Below are 19028 nucleotides of genomic sequence, written 5' to 3'. Positions count from 1 at the left end.
TGCTAGTCACCATAGACTGCTACATGATAATCAGCTCGTGTTAGCTACTAGCGTTAGCTACTTAGCTAGCCAGTTTAGCAGCTTCTAGTCCAATGGAAACCGATGCAACCCTGCTGGCTACGTGGCTAGCTAGATGACCAGTGGTGACAGTGAGGTTCATATGAAATTCAAGGCTTTAATAAGTGCCATCATGCAAGAATAGCAAGAGAAATGCTGGTTGATGAGCTAGCTAAATTAGCTAGCAAGATAGCTATAACAGGTCGGCTACCAGTGTGCTTGCACAAAGGCATGAATACACATATCAAAGTCAAGAAGGCATGCAGAACAGACTGCCTCTTTGGGACAGGACTGCACCATCTAGCTAGCTAGTAGAGGGGTACAAAAAACGCCGGTACACAGATGCATAGCTCATACAAATATATTTCGTTTTTAGTCAATGACAATACTTGTTGCAAAGTAAATACCTGCTTCAATTATATATCTGATTGCATCGCATACTAGTGAATAAAATCTCTAGGGACTCAACCAACATCAATCTTGTGAAGATATACATTTATGATAGCTAGTGACCGAGGATGATAAAACCCGGTGATCGCTAGATGTCCTTGTATACCCATATTTAGATCATATACACTTGATTTTTTCCGTCAGTTACTGTGTGAATGACAAGCCCCATTCAATTTTCTTTTGGCGGTATCTATAATAATCCTTAACAGATAATTTGTCTTCATGAATAGTTTCATTTGAGCTTGGTTGCATCTCCCATCTTAAAGTATAAGAAGGTATTTGATATCACAAATGATTTCCATTTCTCCTGGACTGCCATTTCTCATTTCGTTAGCCCCGACTCGCCCCCAGATATGCAAATCAGTTGTCAAATCAGTTTACATAGAAAATACATAGATGTATTTTTATTTTTTTAAATGTCCCAGATTATGTTAATATACAAATCATATTCAATAGTGACATTTTACACCATTGCAGCAAGTTAGTGGACTCTTATCAAGTACTGTTGAAAACACTGTGATCTGTGGGTATACAAGCTAGTGGACTCTTATCAAGTACCGTTGAAAACACTGTGATCTGTGTGGGTATACAAGCTAGTGGAATTTTGGAGCCCACTGTATGTACATATACAGTACCAGTCCAATGTTTGGACACTACATGATTCCATATGTGTTATTTCATAGTTTTGATGTCTTCAGTGTTATTCTACAATATAGAAAAAAGTACAAATCATTTAAAAAAAACCTTGAATGAGTAGGTGTGTCCAGACTATGGACTGGCACTGTATATATATATATATATATATATATATATATATATATATATATATATATATATATATGTGTATGTATGTAAAAAAGTACAAATCATTTAAAAAAAAACCTTGAATGAGTAGGTTTTTAAAAAATGATTTGTACTTTTTTCTATTCTTGTAGAATAACACTGAAGACATCAAAACTATGAAATAACACATATGGAATCATGTAGTGTCCAAACATTGGACTGGTACTGTATATGTACATACAGTGGGCTCCAAAATTATATATATGTGTGTGTGTGTGTGTGTGTGTGTGCGTGTGTGTATTTATATGTGTGTATATATACACACACACATACATATTTATGTATGTATGTATGTATGTATGTGTGATGGGATGTATAGACATTATGGACAGTATGTGTATAGAATATGTAGTATAGAATATGTAGTATAACTGTATAATACGTAGGGTAGAATAGTATATATAGAGCTATAGCTGAATAGGATGATATTGACTAGAATACAGCAAATACATATGAAATGAGTAAAACAGTATGTAAACATTATTAGGCCTACTACTGTTGTGTCGTCTGCAAACTTGATGATTGAGTTGGAGGCATGCATGGCCACGCAGTCATGGGTGAACAGGGAGTACAGGAGAGGGCTGATGCATGCACCCTTGTGGGGACCCTGTGTTGAGGATCAGCATAGTGGAGGTGTTGTTTCCTACCTTCACCACCTGGGGGGAGGCCCGTCAGGAAGTCCAGGACCCAGTTGCACAGGGCGGGGTACAGACCCAGGATCCCGAGCTTAATGATGAGCTTGGAGGGTAATTATGGTGTTGAAGACTGTTCTGTAGTCAATGAACAGCATTCTTCCTCTTGTCCAGGTGAGATGTGGCAGTGAGATGGCGATTGTATCGTCTGTGGAACTATTGGGGCGGTATGCAAACTGAAGTGCGGGGTAGGGCAGGTGTGGGCAAACCTTTTTAGCTCGAGAGCCACATTGGGATTTTGAAATTCAACGGAGGGACGCATTTTTTTTGGGGCGACCAATTGTTTTGTTAAAATCAATTTGCGGGGGCCTCCCGAGTGGCACAGCGGTCTAAGGCACTGAGGCGTCACTACAGACCCGGGTTTGATCCCAGGCTTTGTCACAGCTGGCCGTGACTGGGAGACCCATGAGGCTGCGCACAATTTGCTCAGCGTCGTCCGGGTTAGGAGAGGGTTTGGTGGGCCGAGATTTCCTTGTCCCATCGCGCTCTAGCAACTCCTGTGGCGGGCCGGGTGCATGTACGCTGACACGTACGCCAGGAGTTAGTTCAGTGTTTCTTCCGACACTTTGATGCGGCTGGCTTCCGGGTTAAGCTGGCATTGTGTCAAGAAGCAGTGCGGCTTCGCTGGGTCGTATTTCGGAGGACGCACGGCTCTCGACCTTTGCCTCTCCTGAGTCCGTACGGAAGTTGCAGCGATGGGACAAGACTGTCCCACAAGGGGTAAAATGTCTCGTTGGCTGGATTGAAGGGCCCGGTGGGCCGGTCATGGCCCACGGGCCGTACTTTGCCCCCCCCCCCACCTCCCCGGGTCAAGGGTGTCAGGTAAGGTAGAGGTGATATGATCCTTGACTAGTCTCTCAAAGCACTTCATGATGACAGAAGTGAGTGGTATGTGGCAATAGTCATTTAGTTCAGTTACCTTCGCTTTCTTGGGTACAGGAACAATGGTGTGACATCTTGAAGCATGTGGAGACATCAGACTGGGATAGGGAGAGATTAAATATGTCCGTAAACACTTCAGCCAGCTGGTCTGCGCATGCTCTGAGGACGCGGCTAGAGATGCCGTCTGGGCTGGTGGCCTTGCGGTATTACGTCGGTCACGGAGAAGGAGAGCCCACGGTACTCTGCAGCAGCCTGCTTCCGTGGCACTGTGTTATCTTCAAAGCGGGCGAAGAAGGTGTTTAGCTTGTCCGGAAGCAAGACGTCGAGGTACGCGACGTGGCTGGTTTTCCCTTTGTAACCCGTGATTGTCTGTAGACCCTGCCACATACGTCTTGCGTCTGAGTCGTTGAATTGTGACTCCACTTTGTCTCTGTACTGACCTTTTGCCTGTTTGATTGCTTTACGGAGGGAATAACTACACTGTTTATATTCGGCCATATTCCCAGTCACCTTGCCTTGGTTAAATGCGGTGGTTCGCGCTTTCAGTTTTGCACAACTGCTGCCAACTATCGACTCCCTGAGGGGCCCCCCCGGTGTTCAGGTTCAACGTGGCGGATGTGTTGTTGCCTACCCTCACCACCTGGGTGTCGGCCCGTCAGGAAGTCCAGGATCCAGTTGCAGAGGGAGGTGTTTAGTCCCGTGGTCAACCCTGATAGACTTTCTTGTTTTTAGATGTTTAAAATCCATTTTTGCCGTTTCTGTTTCTGTCATAGTGTCTGCTAAGCGCTGGTTTAAAGCACATTCATATTATATTGTGTGACTCGTCCTTTATTTAACCAGGAAAGACCCTTGAGATTTGAAACGTGTTGAAATAGCTGTATCAACAACGTTGTATGTCCGAAGCTAGGTTTTCAAGCATCCCTTCTCTCTTTAACTCAATTCTAACTCATTTAATGTTACTCATTATACAGTATGCCATTCATATGTCAATAGCATTTTCACGCCTTTTTGGGTTTTTTTTTTTTTTTTTTTCCTTCCAGCATCCCCTGAGCTACCCGGCAGGAGGACCGCTCGCTCCAGACCCAATGTGCCCAGGAAGGAGGAAGTGGTGGAGTCTTTGCCCTCCCTGAACACAGAGGTGTGGAGCTGGGGCAGGGGGCAAGAAGGACAGCTGGGCCACAGAGACCAGCTACCCAGGCTCCAGCCGTTTTGCATCGAGAGCCTGAACAAAGAGGAGGTAGTGAAGGTAGCGGCAGGAACACACCACTCCCTGGCCCTTACTGCACAGTGTCAGGTAAAACACAGTCCCCATCATCACACTCACAGTTCCCTTATCCTGTTGCCTTATCCTGTTGCCTTATCCTATTGCTTTATACTATAGCCTTAGCCCATTGCCTTATCCTGTTGCCTTATCCTGTTGCCTTAGCCTATTGCTTTATACTATAGCCTTAGCCCATTGCCGTATCCTGTTGCTTTATACTATTGCCTTATCCTGTTGCCTTATCCTGTTGCCTTATCCTGCTGCCTTATCCTGTTGCCTTATCCTATTGCCTTATCCTGTTGCCTTATCCTGTTGCCTTATCCTGTTGCCTTATCCTATTGCCTTATCCTGTTGCCTTAGCCTATTGCTTTATACTATAGCCTTAGCCCATTGCCTTATCCTGTTGCCTTATCCTATTGCCTTATCCTGTTGCCTTATCCTATTGCCTTATCCTGTTGCCTTATCCTGTTGCCTTATCATGTTGCCTTATCCTGCTGTCTTATCCTGCTGCCTTATCCTGTTGCTTATCCTGTTGCCTTATCCTATTGCCTTATCCTGTTGCCTTATCCTATTGCCTTATCCTATTGCTTTATACTATTGCATTATACTATTGCCTTATCCTGTTGCCTTATCCTGTTGCCTTATCCTGTTGCCTTATCCTATTGCAATATACTATTGCCTTATCCTGTTGCCTTATCCTGTTGCCTTATCCTGTTGCCTTATCCTATTGCCTTATCCTATTGCCTTATCCTGTTGCCTTATCCTATTGCCTTATCCTGTTGCCTTATCCTATTGCCTTATCCTGTTGCCTTATCCTGTTGCCTTATCCTATTGCTTTAGCCTATTGCCTTATCCTGTTGCCTTATCCTGTTGCCTTAGCCTATTGCCTTATCCTGTTGCCTTATCCTGTTGCCTTATCCTATTGCCTTATCCTGTTGCCTTATCCTGTTGCCTTATCCTGTTGCCTTATCCTGTTGCCTTAGCCTATTGCCTTATCCTATTGCTTTATCCTATTGCTTTAGCCTATTGCCTTATCCTGTTGCCTTATCCTGTTGCCTTATCCTGTTGCCTTATCCTGTTGCCTTAGCCTATTGCCTTATCCTATTGCTTTATCCTGTTGCCTTAGCCTATTGCCTTATCCTATTGCCTTATCCTGTTGCCTTATCCTGTTGCCTTATCCTATTGCTTTAGCCTATTGCCTTATCCTGTTGCCTTATCCTGTTGCCTTATCCTGTTGCCTTATCCTGTTGCCTTATCCTATTGCCTTATCCTGTTGCCTTATCCTATTGCCTTATCCTGTTGCCTTATCCTATTGCCTTATCCTGTTGCCTTATCCTGTTGCCTTATCCTGTTGCCTTATCCTGTTGCCTTATCCTGTTGCCTTATCCTGTTGCCTTAGCCTATTGCCTTATCCTATTGCTTTATCCTGTTGCCTTAGCCTATTGCCTTATCCTATTGCCTTATCCTGTTGCCTTATCCTGTTGCCTTATCCTATTGCTTTAGCCTATTGCCTTATCCTGTTGCCTTATCCTGTTGCCTTATCCTGTTGCCTTATCCTGTTGCCTTATCCTATTGCCTTATCCTATTGCCTTATCCTGTTGCCTTATCCTGTTGCCTTATCCTGTTGCCTTATCCTGTTGCCTTATCCTGTTGCCTTATCCTGTTGCCATATCCTGTTGCCCTATCCTGTTGCTTTATACTATAGCCTTAGCCTATTGCCTTATCCTATTGCCATTTTAGCATTGTATTTATTTGATTGCCTCTCTCTTCCTACGAATTTAGAGGAGAGACTGTTAAGAAGTTATGACGTGAACAATATAGCATTTCGTATCTAATATTGTAGCGTCCTATAAATTGAGAGACCGGTGTGTAATATAACAAGGCTTTATCCCTCCCAGGTGTTTTCGTGGGGCAGCAACAGATCCGGCCAGTTGGGACACATGAACAGCCCCACTACCATGCCTCAAAAGGCCAAGGTGCTCTAAACGACATTTACCTACTGTAGAGTGAATATATTCTTGTCTTTTAGTTATTTTCATGGTTATACTGTGCTGCTGGTCTAGCCTGGTGGTCTAGCCTGGTGGTCTAGCCTGCTGGTCTAGCCTGGTGGTCTAGCCTGGTGGTCTAGCCTGCTGGTCTAGCCTGGTGGTCTAGCCTGCTGGTCTAGCTTGGTGGTCTAGCCTGGTGGTCTAGCCTGGTGGTCTGCTGGTCTAGCCTGGTGGTCTGCTGGTCTAGCCTGGTGGTCTAGCCTGGTGGTCTAGCCTGGTGGTCTAGCCTGCTGGTCTAGCCTGGTGGTCTGCTGGTCTAGCCTGGTGGTCTAGCCTGGTGGTCTAGCCTGCTGGTCTAGCCTGGTGGTCTAGCCTGCTGGTCTAGCCTGGTGGTCTGCTGGTCTAGCCTGGTGGTCTGGTGGTCTAGCCTGGTGGTCTAGCCTGGTGGTCTAGCCTGCTGGTCTAGCCTGGTGGTCTAGCCTGCTGGTCTAGCCTGGTCTAGCCTGCTGGTCTAGCCTGGTGGTCTAGCCTGCTGGTCTAGCCTGGTGGTCTGCTGGTCTAGCCTGGTGGTCTGCTGGTCTAGCCTGGTGGTCTGCTGGTCTAGCCTGCTGGTCTAGCCTGGTGGTCTGCTGGTCTAGCCTGGTGGTCTGCTGGTCTAGCCTGGTGGTCTAGCTTGGTGGTCCCAGATCTATTATCTGCTGCAAAGCCAATTCCTACGGTTATTGTCATGCATTATATTTGACATGTAGTTGGCTTTACCCTGCTGCTAGTGTTACCCTGCCACCAGGTCCCTCACACTCTGACAGCGCCTGGCTGATCTCTGTGTGTGTGTGTGTGTGTGTGTGTGTGTGTGTGTGTGTGTGTGTGTGTGTGTGTTTTGACCTCCAGATGTCAGAGGGTCTGCGTGTGTTTGACCTGGCAGCAGGGCAGAGCCACAGTGTGTTCCTGGCTGATGGTGACTGCTGCCAGCCCATCCTCTTTTACAGCGGTCAACAGGTCAGTAATGTCCTCTAGCAGAGGTCAACAGGTCAGTAATGTCCTCTAGCAGAGGTCAACAGGTCAGTAATGTCCTCTAGCAGAGGTCAACAGGTCAGTAATGTCCTCTAGCAGAGGTCAACAGGTCAGTAATGTCCTCTAGCAGAGGTCAACAGGTCAGTAATGTCCTCTAGCAGAGGTCAACAGGTCAGTAATGTCCTCTAGCAGAGGTCAACAGGTCAGTAATGTCCTCTAGCAGAGGTCAACAGGTCAGTAATGTCCTCTAGCAGAGGTCAACAGGTCAGTAATGTCCTCTAGCAGAGGTCAACAGGTCAGTAATGTCCTCTAGCAGAGGTCAACAGGTCAGTATGTCCTCTAGCAGAGGTCAACAGGTCAGTAATGTCCTCTAGCAGAGGTCAACAGGTCAGTAATGTCCTCTAGCAGAGGTCAACAGGTCAGTAATGTCCTCTAGCAGAGGTCAACAGGTCAGTAATGTCCTCTAGCAGAGGTCAACAGGTCAGTAATGTCCTCTAGCAGAGGTCAACAGGTCAGTAATGTCCTCTAGCAGAGGTCAACAGGTCAGTAATGTCCTCTGTAGCAGAGGACAACAGGTCAGTAATGTCCTCTGTTACAGAGGTCAACAGGTCAGTAATGTCCTCTGTTACAGAGGTCAACAGGTCAGTATGTCCTCTAGCAGAGGTCAACAGGTCAGTAATGTCCCCTGTTACAGAGGTCAACAGGTCAGTATGTCCTCTAACAGAGGTCAACAGGTCAGTAATGTCCTCTGTTACAGAGGTCAACAGGTCAGTATGTCCTCTAACAGAGGTCAACAGGTCAGTAAGTCCTCTGTTGCAGAGGTCAACAGGTCAGTAATGTCCTCTGTTGCAGAGGTCAACAGGTCAGTAATGTCCTCTGTAGCAGAGGTCAACAGGTCAGTATGTATGTCCTCTGTTACAGAGGTCAACAGGTCAGTAATGTCCTCTGTTACAGAGGTCAACAGGTCAGTAATGTCCTCTAGCAGAGGTCAACAGGTCAGTAATGTCCTCTAGCAGAGGTCAACAGGTCAGTAATGTCCTCTAGCAGAGGTCAACAGGTCAGTAATGTCCTCTGTTACAGAGGTCAACAGGTCAGTAATGTCCTCTGTAGCAGAGTTCAACAGGTCAGTCATGTCCTCTGTTACAGAGGTCAACAGGTCAGTAATGTCCTCTGTTACAGAGGTCAACAGGTCAGTAATGTCCTCTGTTACAGAGGTCAACAGGTCAGTAATGTCCTCTGTTACAGAGGTCAACAGGTCAGTAATGTCCTCTGTTACAGAGGTCAACAGGTCAGTATGTCCTCTAGCAGAGGTCAACAGGTCAGTAATGTCCTCTGTTACAGAGGTCAACAGGTCAGTATGTATGTCCCCTGTTACAGAGGTCAACAGGTCAGTATGTATGTCCTCTGTAGCAGAGGTCAACAGGTCAGTATGTATGTCCTCTGTTACAGAGGTCAACAGGTCAGTAATGTCCTCTAGCAGAGGTCAACAGGTCAGTAATGTCCTCTAGCAGAGGTCAACAGGTCAGTAATGTCCTCTAGCAGAGGTCAACAGGTCAGTAATGTCCTCTAGCAGAGGTCAACAGGTCAGTATGTCATCTAGCAGAGGTCAACAGGTCAGTATGTCCTCTAGCAGAGGTCAACAGGTCAGTAATGTCCTCTAGCAGAGGTCAACAGGTCAGTAATGTCCTCTAGCAGAGGTCAACAGGTCAGTAATGTCCTCTAGCAGAGGTCAACAGGTCAGTAATGTCCTCTAGCAGAGGTCAACAGGTCAGTAATGTCCTCTAGCAGAGGTCAACAGGTCAGTAATGTCCTCTAGCAGAGGTCAACAGGTCAGTAATGTCCTCTGTTACAGAGGTCAACAGGTCAGTATGTATGTCCTCTGTTACAGAGGTCAACAGGTCAGTAATGTCCTCTGTTACAGAGGTCAACAGGTCAGTAATGTCCTCTGTAACAGAGGTCAACAGGTCAGTATGTATGTCCTCTGTAAAGCCCAGTTTAGATACAACAGACGAGATGTGACACAACGGTCGTAATGAGTTTGTTCTACAACAGTTTGCTTCGTCTGAACGGTCTAGTTTTAGAAAGTCTCACGTTCGGCTGCTGAATTTCCCAAAATGCATTATTACATTTGAGTAATTTAGCAGACTTACAGGAGCAATTAGGGTTAAGTTCCTTGCTCAAGGATACATCAAAATATTTTTCACCTTAGTCGGCCCGGGGGTTTTGAACCAGCGATCATTCGGTTACTGACCTCTAACGCTCTTAACCACTATGCTACCTGCCGCCCATATCGTATCTTGACCGAAGACTTACAGCGAGACGGGTCCCTTTGGCCAATCAGAGAACAGCGCGCTGACGTTCTGTGTTCAGCCAAGCAGCTAGCTTGCTAGCTAGCCAAGTGGACACCTAGCTAGCTGTTTTGTTGCAGTAGTAGCTAGCCAAGCGGACACCTAGCTAGCTGTATTGCTGCAGTAGTAGCTAGCCAAGCGGACACCTAGCTAGCTGTGTTTCTGCAGTAGTAGCTAGCCTACCGGACACCTAGCTAGCGGTATTGCTGCAGTAGTAGCTAGCCAAGCGGACACCTAGCTAGCTGTATTGCTGCAGTAGTAGCTAGCCAAGCGGACACCTAGCTAGCTGTATTGCTGCAGTAGTAGCTAGCCAAGCGGACACCTAGCTAGCTGTATTGCTGCAGTAGTAGCTAGCCAAGCGGACACCTAGCTAGCTGTATTGCTGCAGTAGTAGCTAGCCAAGCGGACACCTAGCTAGCTGTATTGCTGCAGTAGTAGCTAGCCAAGCGGACACCTAGCTAGCTGTATTGCTGCAGTAGTAGCTAGCCAAGCGGACACCTAGCTAGCTGTTTTTCTGCAGTAGTAGCTAGCCAAGCGCACACCTAGCTAGCTGTATTGCTGCAGTAGTAGCTAGCCAAGCGGACACCTAGCTAGCTGTTTTTCTGCAGTAGTAGCTAGCCAAGCGCACACCTAGCTAGCTGTATTGCTGCAGTAGTAGCTAGCCATGCGGACACCTAGCTAGCTCTATCGCTGCAGTAGTAGCTAGCCATGCGGACACCTAGCTAGCTGTAATGCTGCAGTAGTAGCTAGCCATGCGGACACCTAGCTAGCTGTAATGCTGCAGTAGTAGCTAGCCATGCGGACACCTAGCTAGCTGTAATGCTGCAGTAGTAGCTAATCATGCGGACACCTAGCTAGCTGTATTGCTGCAGTAGTAGCTAGCCATGCGGACATCTAGCTAGCTGTATTGCTGCAGTAGTAGCTAGCCAAGTGGACACCTAGCTAGCTGTATTGCTGCAGTAGTAGCTAGCCAAGCGGACACCTAGCTAGCTGTATTGCTGCAGTAGTAGCTAGCCAAGCGGACACCTAGCTAGCTGTATTGCTGCAGTAGTAGCTAGCCTAGCTTGCTGATATTTCTCTACAAAGTGCATGTATTCAGTTTGCTACAACATAGCGGCGGCAAAGTAGCCTAGTGGTTAGAGCGTTGGACTAGTAACCGTAAGGTTGCAAGATTGAATCCCCCGAGCTGACAAGGTAAAAATCTGTCGTTCTGCCCCTGAACAAGGCAGTTAACCCACTGTTCCCTGGTAGGCCGTCATTGTAAATAAGAATTTGTTCTTAACTGACTTGCCTAGTTAAAATAAAGTTAAAATAAAAATAAATAGCATAGCTTTGTTTCAAACTATGATCACACCTGGTCTTCTTACTCTGGGCTCCCGAGTGGCGCAGCGGTCTAAGGCACTGCATCTCAGTGCTAGAGGCGTCACTACAGACACCCTGGTTCGATTCCAGGCTGTATCACAGCGGTCTAAGGCACTGCATCTCAGTGCTAGAGGCGTCACTACAGACACCCTGGTTCGATTCCGGGCTGTATCACAACCGAGCCATAATTGGGAGTCCCATAGTGTGGCGCACAATTGGCACCAGCGTTTTCCGGGTTTGGCCGTCATTGTAATATACGAATTTGTTCTTAACCGACTTACGTAGTTAAATAAATAAATAAATAAATAAAACAAAATGAATGTAAATGCCTGGTCTGCTGTTCGACAACCCAAAATTCTAAAACTGGCTAGTCTCGTCTCGTGTTGTCTAATGTATCTGAACCGGACTTTACATGTGTGTTGTAATACTGTATAAGTTAAGTGTTGTGTCTTGCGACGTTAAACACTGAGTGTACAAAATATTAGGAACACCTTCCTAATATTAAGTTAGGAAGGTGTTCAGAACAGCCTCAATTTCGTCTGGGGACGTGGACTCTACAAGGTGTCGAAAGCGTTCCACACAGGGATGCTGGTCCATGTTGACTCCAATGCTTCCCCACAGTTGTGTCCAGTTGGCTGTGCGTCATTTTGGGTGGTGGACCATTCTTGATACACACGGGGAAACTGTTGAGCGTGAAAAACCCAGCAGCGATGCAGTTCTTGACACAAAACCTCCCCTTCATCTACACTGATTGATGACATCAATAAGGGATCGTATCTTTCACCTGGATTCACCTGGTCAGTCTGTCATGGAAAGATCATGTGTTCCTAATGTTTTGTCCACTCAGTGTACATTGTAGATAGTATTTTGAACCACGTTATGCAACTCTAAAAGAAATGTAATTGTTTTACATTGTGAGAACTAATAGATTGTTTCATTTCTGTATTTCTTCTGTTTTTGTTACTGTACATGTAGAGTCATTTTTCAGTATCTGCTGAATCAATAGCTTTCCGGAGGAGTCTCTTCCCCCTTCTGCTGAAGCCGTGTGTGTGTGTGTGTGTGTGTGTGTGTGTGTGTGTGTGTGTGTGTGTGTGTGTGGTGTGTGTGTGTGTGTGTGTGTGTGTGTGTGTGTGTGTGTGTGTGTGTGTGTGTGTGTGTGTGTGTGTGTGTGTTAGCTGGGTTGGTGGTGTGTGTGTGTGTGTGTGTGTGTGTGTGTTTTTTTCTTCTTCTTGTATAGTCAGTGAACGTATAACAGGAATGCCTTTATAGTTGAACAAATTTCCCTATGGGAACAATAAAATATTTATGAATGAATTCAGATGATGGAGACCATACCTGAGAAACACATACCTGGGACAGGGTCAACTGAGAGCTCTCCCTCTATGACTGACACTTATACCCTCAGACCTGTCCTACTGCCCTTCTGTATGAACGTGAGTAGAACACAATCACTACCTCTCTATAATATGTGGGCAGTCTTCCCGTGTGGCTCAGTTGGTAGAGCATGGTGTTTGCAACGCCAGGGTTGTGGGTTCGATTCCCACGGGGGCCAGTACAATTATTATTTTTTTTAAATGCATGAAATGAAATGTATGTATTCACTACTGTAAGTCTCTCTGGATAAGAGCGTCTGCTAAAAAAATGACTAAAATGTAAATGTAGAAAGAACGTTTTTACCCCTAACGAGCTTCAGCCCAGCTTGAACGAAAGGTAAAATCCCTCAACATTCCTTTTACCCCAGAACACTTCGACAGGTGTTGGGACCTGTCGAAGAGATCCAGGAGAATGAAAAAGGAGCACTTTTTTTATTAGTAACTGTCTGTTCGTTTCCCCTGTTAATAAATCAATCAGATTAATGCGGAAACAAGAGTGCTCCTTTCTCTTGATTTGTATAATGTATTATACAGTGGGGGGGAAAAAGTATTTTTTATAAAATCCCTCCTGAGATGTGTGCAAACCTGGTGGCCAACTACAAGAAACGTCTGACCTCTGTGATTGCCAACAAGGGTTTTGCCACCAAGTACTAAGTCATGTTTTGCAGAGGGGGTCAAATACTTATTTCCCTCATTAAAATGCAAATCAATTTATAACATTTTTGACATGTGTTTTTCTGGATTTTTTTGTTGTTATTCTGTCTCTCACTGTTCAAACAACCCTACCGTTAAAATTATAGACTGATCATTTCTTTGTCAGTGGGCAAACGTACAAAATCAGCAGGGGATCAAATACTTTTCCCCCCCACTGTAACATACCAGTAACTTGTCCCCTGAGACTTGGCTATAGACTCCTACCAGTAACTTGTCCCCTGAGACTTGGCTGTAGACTCCTACCAGTAACTTGTCCCCTGAGACGTGGCTGTAGACTCCTACAAGTAACTTGTCCCCTGAGACGTGGCTGTAGACTCCTACCAGTAACTTGTCCCCTGAGACTTGGCTGTAGACTCCTACCAGTAACTTGTCCCCTGAGACTTGGCTATAGACTCCTACCAGTAACTTGTCCCCTGAGACGTGGCTATAGACTCCTACCAGTAACTTGTCCCCTGAGACGTGGCTATAGACTCCTACCAGTAACTTGTCCCCTGAGACTTGGCTGTAGATTCCTACCAGTAACTTGTCCCCTGAGACTTGGCTGTAGACTCCTACCAGTAACTTGTCCCCTGAGACTTGGCTGTAGACTCCTACCAGTAACTTGTCCCCTGAGACTTGGCTGTAGACTCCTACCAGTAACTTGTCCCCTGAGACGTGGCTGTAGACTCCTACAAGTAACTTGTCCCCTGAGACGTGGCTGTAGACTCCTACCAGTAACTTGTCCCCTGAGACTTGGCTGTAGACTCCTACCAGTAACTTGTCCCCTGAGACTTGGCTATAGACTCCTACCAGTAACTTGTCCCCTGAGACGTGGCTATAGACTCCTACCAGTAACTTGTCCCCTGAGACGTGGCTATAGACTCCTACCAGTAACTTGTCCCCTGAGACTTGGCTGTAGATTCCTACCAGTAACTTGTCCCCTGAGACTTGGCTGTAGACTCCTACCAGTAACTTGTCCCCTGAGACTTGGCTGTAGACTCCTACCAGTAACTTGTCCCCTGAGACGTGGCTGTAGACTCCTAGGCTAACTCCGTAAGAGCCTACAGTCATGTATCTGGGCAATATCATAACATGCCACATAAAATATTGCTATGTAATGGTGTTGGTGTCTTCCTGTCTAGATGGGCTACATCAGCAGTGTGTATGGCGGAGGACAGTCCTGTCTAGCCCAGGCTGACCTCAACGTGATGGGGTTCATCTCTGCTCTCCACGAGCTGGCTGCAGCAGACAGGAAGTTCTACTGCAGGCTCAGAGACGTCAAGAAGCGGGTGGTCAGGCCTCTACTGAAGAAAGGTGAGACGAAAGACATACAGACATAGGGATAGGGCTGTTGAGGTAACTGTATTACCCGCCACGCAGGCGGTCATGAGTCATGAAGGCAGTCAAATTCCACTTGATCTTTTAGTCACGGTAATTACTCTTCTCCAAGCTCTGACGCTGCTGATGGTCATTAGTAGCCTACCAAAACTAGCTAACTGCCAGGTACTCAGCACTCTATTGTCCCTCTAATCACTCTGACAGCAATGCAAACGTAATGGAAAACCCTAATCAAACACTTCATGAGAGTCCATGAGCTCATGTTGCGCAATATTTCTATAGGCTATTGCGTGAGAGAATAGAGTGATGGCCTCTAATAAAAAGAGGAGGATTTAAATGTATTTTTTTTCCCACTGCTCCTGTTTCCAGACAGGTGCATGATAATGGTCCATTCTGAATGTTGTCCCGTGTGGCTCAGTTGGTAGAGCATGGTGTTTGCAACACCAGGGTTGTGGGTTCGATTCCCACGGGGGACCAGTACGGAATATTTTTTTTTTTTTAAATGTATGAAATGTATGCATTCACTACTGTAAGTAGCTCTGGATAAGAGCGTCTGCTAAATGACTAAAATGTAATGTAAAATATATTATTTAGTATATTTAAAGACAAGATTAAATCAAGAATAGTGTGATGGGTGACAATATTAGCCAATCACTTGTGAATTATATATGATCACTTGTGAATGATGCCCAGCATAAAAAAACAATGCTTTTTTTTTTTTTTCAACTTTTTCAAATCATAGTCGCACACCTCATGTAGCCTTGCCCATAGGCCTATATGTTTTGATAAGGTTTGTATCATAACTAAAGTGGCCAAATAACTTCTTCAAATTAAGCACATTAATCCGGTTTACAACGGGTGTAGATCCTAACTGGTGTATATAAAGCAGCGTGTGAGTTTCAAATTTGGGGGAAGATCATTTTTACCTTAAAAATGCACCTTTATAATAAAAGCATAATAATTGCATTTGCGGTCACTTTTTGATAATGGTATTTTTTTCTAATGGAACATTTGCGGTTATGTCCTACTCCCATGTGTGCGTTGCTGCACTTATAATGTGTAGGCCGTCATTGTAAAATAAGATATTTTTCTTAACTGACTTGCCTAGTTAAATAAAGGTAAAACAATTTTTTTTTAAAGAGTTTATCAACATTTTAAGCCAAACGTTCTGATCTGTTGCGTCAGCCACATTGCGTAAAATCTTTGGGGGGGGGGGATGCTAATGGTTGTATTAATTTGGGATCTATCGCATCCCACAACTGTCCCAGACTATGTTTGGAATATTTATTTCTCGCACAGAATAGAACAGGTCGACTTTTGTACAATGGGGGATAGTAGATTGACGTAGGATAGTGCTTTTGCTGTTCGTTAGGCCTACTCATCTTGTTGGCTGACGAAAAGTAAATGTGGACATTTCTTCCAATATCTGTAATATGCTACCTTGGAATTGGATAATGACGCGCGCAGTTGTGTCTCCGATGTGCCTGTCTTCACTTGTAGCCTGTGAGAAAGACCTGATCACATGATGGAGAGCCATGTGAGTGAGATGTGATTCGGAGCGCTCAGTACTTTTTTTTTTTTAGAGTGCATCGGGGCCACACAAAGGGGATGCCGCTGTGAATTTCTGGGCATTATCAAGTGCTTGTCTCATTGTGAATGAGAGACTGATGAAGTGTGTACAGCCTGCGCAAAAAAAACTAAGCAGAGCTCATGCCTTTCAAGATACTTTTTTCAAATCATCATTTGTCTCATCATGCAGCCTTACAATGTATTAAAAATCTAAACATATATCCCAATGTTTGTAGAACAACTAAAGTTACATTAATAACTCTAAATTAAGCATATAGGAGGACCTATTTCTTTGTTAACCGCTCAACACAGAATAGCTATACACTACCCTTGAAACGTTTGGGGTCACTTACAAATGTCCTTGTTTTCCATGAAAACATACATGAAATGAGTTGCAAAATGAATAGGAAATATAGTCAAGACTTTGACAAGGTTATAAATATATATATTTTTTAAATTTAAATCATAATTGTGTCCTTCAAACTTTGCTTTCATCAAAGAATCCTCCATTTGCAGCAATTACGGCCTTGCAGACCCTTTGGCATTCTAGTTGTCAATTTGTTGAGGTAATCTGAAGAGATTTCACCCCAATGCTTCCTGAAGCACCTCCCACAAATTGGATTGGCTTGATGGGCACTTCTGACGTACCATACGGTCAAGCTGCTCCCACAACAGCTCAATAGGTTTGAGATGCGGTGACTGTGCTGGCCACTCCATTATAGACACAATACCAGCTGACTGCTACCTCCCTAAATAGCTCTTGCATAGTTTGGAGCTGTGCTTTGGGTCATTGTCCTGTTGTAAGAGGAAATTGGCTCCAATTAAGCGCCGTCCACAAGGTATGGCATGGCGTTGCAAAATGGAGTGATAGCCTTCCTTCTTCAAGATCCCTTTTATCCTCTGTACAAATCTCACACTTTACCACCACCAAAGCACCCCCAGACCATCACATTGCCTCTACCATGCTTGACAGATGGCGTCAAGCACTTCTCCCGTATATTTTCATTTTTTCTGCGTCTCACGAATGTTCTTCTTTGTGATCCGAACACCTCAAACTTAGATTCGTCTGTCCATTAAACTTTTTTCCAATCTTCCTCTGTCCAGTGTCTGTGTTCTTTTGCCCATATTTTCTTTTTATTGGCTGAGTCTGAGATATGGCTTTTTCTTTGCAACTCTGCCTAGAAGGCAAGCATCCCGAAGTTGCCTCTTCACTGTTGACGTTGAGACATCAATCTCTCCATAGCCCAGTCTGATGTCTCCACATGCTTCAAGATGGCCACCATTGTTCCTGTACCCAAGAAGGCAAAGATAACTGAACTAAATGACTACCGCCCCGTAGCACTCACTTCTGTCATCATGAAGTGCTTTGAGAGACTAGTCAAGGATCATATCACCTCCACCTTACTTGACACCCTAGACCTACTTCAGTTTGCTTACCACCCCAACAGGTCCACAGACGACGCAATCACACTGCACACTGCCCTAACCCATCTGGACAAGAGGAATACCTATGTAAGAATGCTGTTCATTGACTACAGCTCAGCATTCAACACCATAGTACCCACAAGCTCATCAACCCCGGCCTGTGCAACTGGGTCCTGGACTTTCTGACGGGCCACCCCAGGTGGTGAAGGTAGGAAACAACATCTTCGCTGACCCTCAACGCTGGGGCCCCACAAGGGTGGATGCTCAGCCCCCTCCTGTACTCCCTGTTCACCCATGACTGCGTGGCCATGCACGCCTCCAACTCAATCATCAAGTTTGCAGACGACACTACAGTAGTAGGCTTGATTACCAACAACGACGAGACGGCCAACAGGGAGGAGGTGAGGGCACTCGGAGTGTGGTGTAAGGAAAACAACTTCTCACTCAACGTCAACAAAACAGAGGAGATGATTGTGGATTTCAGGAAACAGCAGAGGGAGCACCCCCCTATCCACATCGACGGGACGGTAGTGGAGAAGGTGGAAAGTTTTAAGTTCCTCGGCGTACACATAACGGACAAACTGAAATGTTCCACCCACACAGACAGTGTGGTGAAGAAGGCGCAACAGCGCCTCTTCAACCTCAGGAGGCTGAAGAAATTTGGCTTGTCAAAACCCTGACAAACTTTTACAGATGCACAATCCAGAGCATCCTGTCTGGCTGTTTCACAGCCTGGTACGGCAACTGCACCGCCCTCAACCGCAGGGCTCTCCAGAGGGTAGTGAGGTCTGCACAACGCATCACCGGGGGCAACCTACCTGCCCTCCATGACACCTACAGCAACTGATGTCACAGGAAGGCCAAAAAGATCATCAAGGACAACAACAACCCGAGCCACTGCCTGTTCACCCCGCTTCCATCCAGAAGGCGAGGTCAGTACAGGTGCATCAACGCTGAGACCGAGAGACTGAAAAACAGCTTCTGTCTCAAGTCCAGGTTGCTAAACAGCCATCACTACTGCCTACATTGAGAACAAATCACTGGCCACTTTAATAAATTGGATCACTAGTCACTTTAAACAATGCTACTTTAATGCCACTTTAATAATGTTTACATATCTTACATTACTCATATCACATGTATATACTGTATTTTATACCATCTACTGCATCTTGCCTTTGCCCCTCGGCCATCGCTCATCCATACATTTATATGTACATATTCTCATTCACCCCTTTACACTTGTGTGTATAAGGTAGTTGTTTGCCAATTGTTAGATTACTTGTTAGATATTACTGCACTTGTGGAACTAGAAGCACAAGCATTTCCCTACACTCACATTAACATCTGCTAACCATGTGTATGTGACCAATAACATTTGATTTGATTTTGAATAAACTGGATGGTCTCCGTTTGACACTATCCTACCAACGTGACATTAAAAACTGTACTATCTTATGTTTCACCGAGTCGTGGCTGAACTACGACATGGACAATATACAGTTGGCTGGGTTTTCCAGCATCGGCAGGACAGAACAGCTACGTCCGGCAAGACGAGAGGTGGAGGTGTGTCTATTTGTCAATAACAGCTGGTGTGCGAAATGTCTAATATTAATACCTACATGTTTCAAGCAGACCACCATAATCCCTGAAAGTGAAGGTAACCTGCCTAAATGATGGTAAGGGTAGGCAACAACACATCTGCCACATTGATACTCAACACGGGGGCCCCTCAG

General features: G+C 45.3%; 1 protein-coding gene across 2 annotated transcripts in view; it reads left to right on the top strand.

The window, feature by feature from the left end:
* The window catches only part of als2a (alsin Rho guanine nucleotide exchange factor ALS2 a), a 156725-nt gene that overhangs the window by 21947 nt on the left and 115750 nt on the right, over window positions 1-19028 (top strand). For both annotated transcript variants that reach the window (XM_082967257.1, XM_082967256.1), the window contains exons 7-11: window positions 3965-4218; window positions 6084-6161; window positions 7062-7169; window positions 12214-12327; window positions 14103-14274. In XM_082967257.1, coding sequence (XP_082823383.1) covers window positions 3965-4218; window positions 6084-6161; window positions 7062-7169; window positions 12214-12327; window positions 14103-14274 — 726 coding nt within the window. The remainder of the gene's footprint in view (window positions 1-3964; window positions 4219-6083; window positions 6162-7061; window positions 7170-12213; window positions 12328-14102; window positions 14275-19028) is intronic.

Source organism: Salmo salar, chromosome 21 (genome assembly GCF_965601325.2).
Source record: "Salmo salar chromosome 21, fSalSal1, whole genome shotgun sequence".
In the NCBI taxonomy this organism is placed as follows: Eukaryota; Metazoa; Chordata; class Actinopteri; order Salmoniformes; family Salmonidae; genus Salmo; species Salmo salar.
The sequence above is the reverse complement of the archived record's forward strand: the minus strand, read 5'-3'. Positions and strand labels throughout refer to the sequence as shown.